Source organism: Oculina patagonica, chromosome 10 (genome assembly GCF_052425735.1).
Source record: "Oculina patagonica isolate OP01 chromosome 10, crgOcupat, whole genome shotgun sequence".
In the NCBI taxonomy this organism is placed as follows: Eukaryota; Metazoa; Cnidaria; class Anthozoa; order Scleractinia; family Oculinidae; genus Oculina; species Oculina patagonica.
In genome coordinates this window covers 2,599,722-2,608,236 of record NC_135767.1, presented here as the reverse complement: position 1 = coordinate 2,608,236, position 8,515 = coordinate 2,599,722, and the positions used below count along the sequence as shown (strand labels likewise).

Here is an 8,515-nt window from a genome sequence, read left to right as displayed (position 1 = left end):
GTACAAGGTACAACCATCGATCGATCTACTCAGCTGGTAGATTCAAAACAAATAATGTATAAGGTAACGGTCTTGTTGTTGCTAGTTTTTGTTTCATACACGCAATCTTGGAGTAGAAGACGACGCTCCCCTCCATGCAGTCCTCGCCCTTGTCAAGTCAGCTCCTGGTCAACATGGAGTCCATGCTCTCATCAATGTGGGACAAGTGGAACGCAGACAAGAACGAGAACAAAAACTGTGTTCGAGGCTTGTGGTGGATCATGTCCGTACCATTTGTCAGAGACTCGCTCTTGTAACAGAGACAAATGTCAGAATTCAGGAATTCCTACAAGCAACGGTTGCTCTTGTCCGCCTGGATATAACGGAACGTGTTGTGAACTCGGTAAGTTAAAAGCAAATCATTCACGCAAATAAAACAAATAAACGGCGCCCCACTTCATCGTAAGTCCTGGGACAGCACGCATTTTTCCTATAATAATAACATTTGCCCTTTGAGAATGCGTGGTGGCGTGAAGGGACTTTTAATTTTTCTTTCTTCCGAAGAAGAGGAGGAGGTCCCGTAATTGTTTTTTTTTTTTACGATACAAAAAATGTTTCGCGCCGTGCCTGAAGTCATGTCATGAAGCAATTTTAACACTTTAAGGGGTCCAGTATTAGTACTAACAGCTTATATATGCATGCCTCGTTACCACTAACACGTTACCACAGTGTTAATATATAGAGGCTTGTATAAAACAGAGCATCAGTTACAACAGATAGAGAAGAATGTTCGGCTGGGCCCCCCAACCGAAACCTTCCCCGCGGCCGCGCTAGGAAAACCACTTAATATCAACTTTACTATAACTTGTCCGCAAGGACTACTGGAACCCAGATTATTATCTATGTCTCACTTTAGAGAGTACTTGAAAAGATTAAAAACATTTTTAAAGCAGCTTTTCTTTACAAAATCTACTAAATTAATAAGCTAAAACTTTAATAGGGAATAAATGCCGTCACTTAAAAGACAACAAGATTTATTGTCTAAGAAGTAGTCATTTAACAGAATGCATGAATGTTTTTACTTTTGGAGTCTAATTAAGAAAATTTTTGCATTGGAGCGTCGCTCCTTTGAAAACTTATTAAAGCAAATACTAGTAACGCCAAATAAAAAGGATCGCCGCTATATTGTTTCATGTAGAAAAAGAATGCCAATATTTTAAAAACTTGAAATAAAAAATAAGTAATAAAAGAAGTTGAATTCATATGGAGCTTATCAGCAGTTAATCAGAATTAATGTTAGCCCTGAAAGTTACGAAAAATATCATGTTAAGCGTTTGAAACCCTTTTCAAAAGCTCATTAAACACTTGATATTGACGTTCTTGATATTTCAAGATTGTCGAAATGTTGCAAAGTTGATGTAATTTACCGTGTATGTTCATGTATTGAAGTGACAAAGAAAACTAGGCACGTATTAATAAAATCAACTTTAGTTTGTAGACCCACGATTACAAAGATTTGACACATCTTTCAAAGAAAATTCTATCAGGGTCTGTAAGGGTATTTTCGGGATCCGGGATTTGACCGAAATACGGTGCAGGATTCGGGAGAGCGTAAAATATCTTGACGGGATACGGGATTTGGCTGCTCCCCGTAAAGCTGGATTCACCAAAATTTTGGGCACGGGATGCGGGATTTTTTGCCTGTCTGTCGGGAATTTGGGAAATCATCACGACCCAAATAAACATTCAAACGACGAAAGCTAAAGCAAATCAAACAGGCTAGTGCTAAGTGGTGTCTCCTTGAAACTGTCAATTTTTTCGTAACTTTCAGATGGGCACATAGCAGAGAGTATTTTGTTTCAACCAGATGCCAGGAAAGTACATATGGTCTAACAGTACACAGGAGCCCAAAATGTGATACCCACGGGCATTTTTGTCTGATTTTTGGCAACATATCTATTTTTACTAACTCGTGTACGCTAATTCCGAAAAAAGGTCATTGTTGCCAAGCTCAATTCTTGTGTTAAGATGATGTTTTGGGGCATTTTATTATGACGTCATTGTCCAAATAAGGCGTTTTCTTTCCTTCGGCAATTTTTTTCTTGAGTATGGCCGCCATGTTGGGGCAACATCTTCGTACGCGCCCGCGAGCCATGACCATGAAAAACCAAAAGCATGGGTCTGTTAACGTTCTATGGGTATGGGGATCTGCTCTGCGGCCCTTTCGGGCCGCTGGGAACTCCGCTAATATAGCTTCTTTTTTTATTTTAACTTAAGTCATTAACCTACACCTTCCTCTTCAGTTGTTGTTTCAACACCAACGCCCACAATGCCAGTGACTACACAACCACCCTTCATTGGTTAGTGAAAATAGTTATGATTAATGATAAGGTTGTAACCCTCTACAGCGGCCGCCCTGGGGAAGAATCGAATTAACTGGCCGATAGGGCTGGTTCACACAAACGATGCAAATATAAACCCACATGCAAGCGCAAATGCAAGAGTCGTTCAGACGTAGAACACAAACGCAAGGAACGTGCGATACGCAGACGCAGTTGAAGTTTTTTTTCAAGATGGCGGACAAGTCACGCTTCCCGCCTTGCATTTGCGTTAGCAATATTCACACGTAAAACAAGTGCAAATGCAAGAGCAGGCCAGTTGCAAGAAAAAAGAGCAATTTTCCATTCCTTGCGCTTGCATTTATACTTGCGTTTGTGTTGCGTTGTGCTAGTTCACACGTGTTTTTCCTTGCAGTTACCCTTGCATTTATTTTGCTCTTGTGTTTGCATCGCTCTTGTAAACCAGCCCTTATAGAAAGATGGCCGCTGTATGGAAGTTTTGATAAGAGTTAAGTGTATGGATTGACATACGGCCAATCCATACATAAGGATCTGGCATATGTGACACGCCGAAAGGATCTCGTCCACATGTTTAAAACTTCGGATGTTTTTACCGATTTTACCTTTAAAGTTTTATCTGTGAAAACCATTAATTTTAAACAGAAAGATTTTACCTACCTTTGGTACTTGTTTTTAAAATTTAAATTCAAACTTAGATAGCTAAATAATTTAAATATTTTTAATTTTTACTAGTTTAAAATTAAATTCAATTGTAAAGAGCTTAAATAATTTTAAATATTTTTAACTTTTATATTAATTTACACGACCCCACAAGCTCGTAAGCTTTTAACTTTATCGTGTTTAAAGAAAGGCAACTTACTTACTTACTTACTTACTTACTTACTTACTTACTTACTTACTTACTTACTTACTTACTTACTTACTTACTTACTTACTTACTTACTTAAAAGATTCAACTGACCCCTAAGCTTTTTATCCATGCTTCAATACGAGCGGAGGCCTCACAACCGATCCCCCCTCCCCGCATCCCCTGTATCACTTGCAGATTTCGAGTATTATTCTTCGAGTAATTTTGTCTCCAACCAACGAAACTCCCTTAGTCTAAAGCAAACAGAATACAGTTGTTTTACCCTTTAATTTATTAAGCATTGATCTGCTGGAAATATTAAGACACGTATTTGACATTTCTTTGTTTCAGGATGTGGCGGGATGTTGAACGGGTCTTCAGGATCATTCGCGACTCCTGGATATCCCTCGCTTTACCCGAACAACTTGATCTGTATCTGGACTTTGCGTATTTCCGCTGATAGCTATCTCAGGCTCAAATTTATAGTGTTTCATACAGAGCAATGGTACGTCCTAGTAATAAGCTGAAATTAGTAATTTAAGCGGTTACCACGAATTTTTCCCGCGTTTTGTATTGGTTGCACGCTTTCCCGCGCTTGCAATCGGTTGCAAATTTTCCCGCCTTTTACAAAAAAAATTATCGTTTCTAGCACTCAGCTACAGGTTTCTCTACCTTTGACGTCGACATTAATTTTTGACGTCGACATTAATTTTTCCCGCACTTGAGATTGCAATCCACACGTTAAATGTTTCATTCGAGTTTAGACAATTCAGTTCATTCGTTGTGGCTGCAATAAGTGGCTTGTTTTGCCGCACACGAATGCGTTCATTGTAATTTTATTCATTTTTTTCTCGCAGCTGTGATATGGTTGAGTTGATCGATAGCGCAGGACAGGTTATAGAAGTGCTCAGTGGTTTTAAGCCCCAATACACTGTCAGAGTGGACGGCACCCGAACTGACTTGGTAAGAATCAGTTTGGACACTGACTCATCTGTTAGAAGGAGAGGTTTCCTGGCTCAGTACCACATTATACCCTGTAAGTAATGCTCAAGACGATAAACTAATGCTTTTACTTCTTACAAAGCCGACATGCTAAACAAACTGGAAATTAATTAAAGCCGGAATGAAGTAAAACATGAAAAGTTCGGTTTAAGAACTTTTATCTTAGTTAAGTCTTCAAGTCTTCAGAGCCTTAAATTGTTAAGAACGTCAACGAAAGAGGATCGAAATCACACAGGCCTCACTTAAGAACCCATGGAGCCTGAATATCCCAGCTGATAGCAAATTACCTAACCGCGCGGCAGCTGCGAGATGATAATAGCATAGGCTAAATAAACTCTTTTATCTTCTGAAACAAATATCCTTTCTGAATAAAGATCCTATAAATTTTTTACCGAATTTGTCTTCAACTTGAACTGCAAGAAATATCCACCGTATTGCGTCACCGTAGTCTCAGAAGTTGAATTTTTGGTTTAAAAGTAATAACAACGTAACCATGGTAACTAGCTATTCATTTAGCACAATAAACAGTGTGTAATATTGTGCGGATAAATTTGACGTTAATCGTTGATACTTTGTCTTTCAGTGCCACCAACTCCTACTGTGCCCTTTACCACGCCAATCACAGTACTACCAACATTGAGTTCCATTCCTTTCCCAACCACTTTGCCCACAGCACTACCAACACCTTCAACTGCTCCTAGCTTATCACCCGTGATGACATCTGCGGTTGTGCCACCGGTAATTCTTCCGCCTGATGTCCAGAGGTAGGCTGAAATAAGTTCAATGTTTCATGATGTTTGTAAGCTTGAATTTGTTTGATGACCTTACGCTCGTTGTCGCGATCGATGAGAGAGCGATCATATGACAAAAGATTACTATTTAGATTTTGGAATGATTACTTGGTTTGTTGGTTGGTCGGTTGGTTGGTGGATTGGTTGGTTGGTTGGCTTGAATGGTAGACAGACTGGCGGATTGACTGATCGATGGAAGGATGGGTGGACTGACTAACTGACGGACGGACGGACAGACGGACGGACGGACGGACGGACGGACTGACTGACTGGCCGACCGACCGACCGACCGACCGACCAACCGATCGATCGACCGATCAGGTAGTTAACTAAATGATATATCGATTGATCATAAATAAGACATGTGACTGACTCATTCATTTAACTGATTATTACTCATTTAACTATTAATTATAAGTGATTGATCGATCAATCTACTGGCTGATTGCATGATGAGTTCAGTCGTTTATCATGTATGTAACTTATGTAATAACTGCGTTATTTACATTTGTAGGGTGCTTGTTGATTTACTCAGTTCTGTCAGCCAAATTATGCAGCAGGTAAGTTCTTGTAAAAAAATGTAAAAAGTTGTTTTTTTATAGTGGTCAAGCATTTAGCGTCGAGAAAGCTGGTTTCCAGGCAAGCCACTGAAACAGCGGAAACAAATATTTCAAATGAACATAACATAGTTAAAAATCCCAACTGGCAGGAGGCAGACCGATTGGCTATACACAAAGCGTGACCTAGGGTTTGAACTCGGGACGACAAAATCCAGCTAGTGGTAGGGGGGAGGGCTTGAACCCTGCACCTCTGGGTTGCAGCACCAGCGCCCTAAGCTTTTCGGCCACGCTGCCTCAACGTATCTTGTAATTCGTCAAGGACAAATATTTGTGCATATGCTTTAAGCCAAATAAGGCTTTGCATTTTTATAAAGGCTGGTCTTTGTGGGGGTTTTAGGCCCAGCCCGGAAAGTTAACCTTGCAAGTCTACTCAAAAGATTCAGTTCTATTCAGTTAAAATTTAAGGTGGACGAAAAGTGAATATCCGAAAAGAATCAAAACTTCGAAAAAAAATCGCGCTTACAAAATATATGATGGACTACAATTCTTGGCAAATTAATTCACCCGGTTCGGTTTGAGACTAATTTCATACTTAATTCTCTTTTGAAATACTTATCCATCTGCCACTGACTAATTGGTTTTGTTTTTATTTTTTAGATTACAGGACTTATCGGCAAACCGATTACTCCTGCAGACTACGAAAGCTTTCGAAGTAAGTGAACACTGTGCGATTCCTTGCTATCAGCTTAACAGCAAGAGCGATAATATATAGATTTAGGCACGCCTAAAAGCGGAGCTCCCCATTTATTTAATTTTCACTGGAGCTTACAATGTTTTCATTCTAGTGAATAAGCGGCCAAAGTACTAATGTTTATGGCGGTTTATAGGTGCAAGACAAATTTAAATAGCTCACGGTTAAACTGAATGTCAGCAGTACGACAAAAATAATAATCTTAAAGCGGGGCAAAATCATTGCTCATGGCACGAAAAATTACTTTAGAGTACAGTAAATTACCTGCTTTCTGGCAATAGAAAATAGTTTCGCGATCCTGTTATAGTTTCGCAGCAGTTTAGTAGACTCCACAATATCTATTACATTGATATAGGATATATTCAACGTGAATCGTAGTGTCTGTCGGATTAGCTCAATCGGTAAGGTGCCGGTCTGCGGATCGGGAGGTCGCGAGTTCAAAACCCCAGAGGGTCAGGGTGTTTTTTTTTTTTTTTTTTTTTTTTTTACTACCCCGTTGCAATAAAATGGTTTGTTTATTATATCAACCCGATTTAGCTTTCGAATGCTCCTTTATGTACGATGCTGGCTTTACAGATAGACACGAAAGTCATCGATCGCAGGAGCCCATTACTAGTAATGGGCTCCTGTCGATCGATTATGGCTCTCAATGTCCACTTTTTTGGCGGTCGATTACTTTCTACACGTAATTTTCAGCCACATTTTGTTTCATTGCTTCTTGTTTTTCTTTTCAAACCTCTTTAAATTTTACAGGCCGCCTTTATACGGCCGCCTTTATACGGCCTTCTTGCTTCACTATTTCTACCATCAAACTATGGCGGCCATGTTGCGCAACTCCGTACGACGTTCGTACGCGCCCGCGAACCATGCCGCTATCCATGTTGACCATGAAAACTGAGAGGCAAGGTTTTCCTGCATTTGTGCTTTTTTTTCTTATTTTATTGTGCTTTTTTATGGGTATGGGGCTCCGCTCTGCGGCCTGCGGGCCGCTAAGGAGCTCCGCTAAAAATCTAACTTCTCCTTACAATATCAATATATTGTCAAGCAAACAGGTGATGAAAATATAGAACATCATCAACTTGGAACATTAAAACAATGCACCTAACATCAGATCTTCCTGAAGTTTATGTTTTTGGGGCAGTTTGTGTGGTTCCTGTACATGCTGTAGTTTTTACACTTTGTGTATTTAGTGTAGTTCCTTATAAAGCCCCTGCCTTTTGTGAGGTAGTACAGGTCAAGTTATTCGTGTAGTTTGTGAAGTTCCTGCATTCCTTAGAGATTGCTAAATCTTGCAGTTCATAATCTGTGTATTGATTCTGTGTAGTTCCTATATAGAGAGTCCTGAAGGAGGTCCGAGGTGGAGTATAAAATCCCATTTCCCAGCCTTTGTTCTATTGTTTATTTGTTTGTGATTCCCAGTCCCAGTGTCCCAAATCGCAATTCTCATTTTACCCCTTCGATTCAGGCCCCCTCTATGTAGATAAGAGTTAGTAAGGTGATTAAAGACTTTAGCTTATTAACACTTCTCTTCTTATCTTGTTTCGCAGATGAAACGCTGCAGATCTTACGGCAGATTGAAAATCAGTTACTTAGCCCCACTGCTACCCAGCCGAGTAACAGGCAAATGGCAAAGAGGGCGATACCGGAAATCCCAGATCTACAGCAACTGGTACAAATGCTGGACAGCATTCAGCGAAGACTGTTGGGCTGAAATGTTTATTTCGAGATCCGGAAAACTTGAAGCAAGATCTATAAAAACTGCTCTCACTTAGAATTAAGGAAACGTTGCGCGCAATTGTAGCGATGTACAAGCTTCCATTTCGTTTCAAGATAGCCGCCAAAGTCAGCTCCCTGTTTTCGGTTTACGTAAATAAGCTTAACTTAGACCAAACAGGTTTAACTCGCTTAAGAAACAGGTTTAGTTGGTATAATGTGCGCAATCAACAACTTTTACGGATATATATGAAGTACATTTTCACATCTCTTGCACTATATGTTTATCGACTTTCTTTGCATAGTCCAGTTCTTCGGTTTTAACTTGCCCTTTTAAAGCCTGGAAACCAATAAAACGATAAAGGCTGCAAAGGCTTTTCAGTAAAACATCATGGCGAATATTCGCAACAGAAATAAATTAAATTTTACTTGTCCAGTAATAAGCCAGTTGGGAAACTTAAGAAAATTGCGTCATTAAGCTAAAGCATATATTTACGTCGCCGATTTACTCG

The 8,515-nt window shown here is 39.7% G+C and overlaps 1 protein-coding gene across 1 annotated transcript; it reads left to right on the top strand.

Moving 5' to 3' along the window:
* The first annotated feature begins 2,225 nt into the window (after window positions 1-2,225).
* On the top strand, window positions 2,226-8,140 carry LOC144628631 (uncharacterized). The gene is made up of 7 exons (XM_078486773.1): window positions 2,226-2,339; window positions 3,538-3,691; window positions 4,044-4,222; window positions 4,772-4,952; window positions 5,494-5,539; window positions 6,197-6,251; window positions 7,838-8,140. The coding sequence occupies exons 1-7, from the start codon at window positions 2,309-2,311 to the stop codon at window positions 7,999-8,001; spliced, it is 810 nt and encodes a 269-aa protein (XP_078342899.1). The 5' UTR covers window positions 2,226-2,308; the 3' UTR covers window positions 8,002-8,140.
* The last annotated feature ends 375 nt before the right edge of the window (window positions 8,141-8,515 follow it).

Bases quoted from the DNA above. Each gene is read 5' to 3' on its own strand.
- LOC144628631 (XM_078486773.1), top strand. From the start codon at position 2,309: ATGCCAGTGACTACACAACCACCCTTCATTG. The intron at 4,953-5,493 runs GTAGGCTGAAAT...TTACATTTGTAG, and splicing joins CTTCCGCCTGATGTCCAGAG to GGTGCTTGTTGATTTACTCA. The intron at 6,252-7,837 runs GTAAGTGAACAC...CTTGTTTCGCAG, and splicing joins AGACTACGAAAGCTTTCGAA to ATGAAACGCTGCAGATCTTA.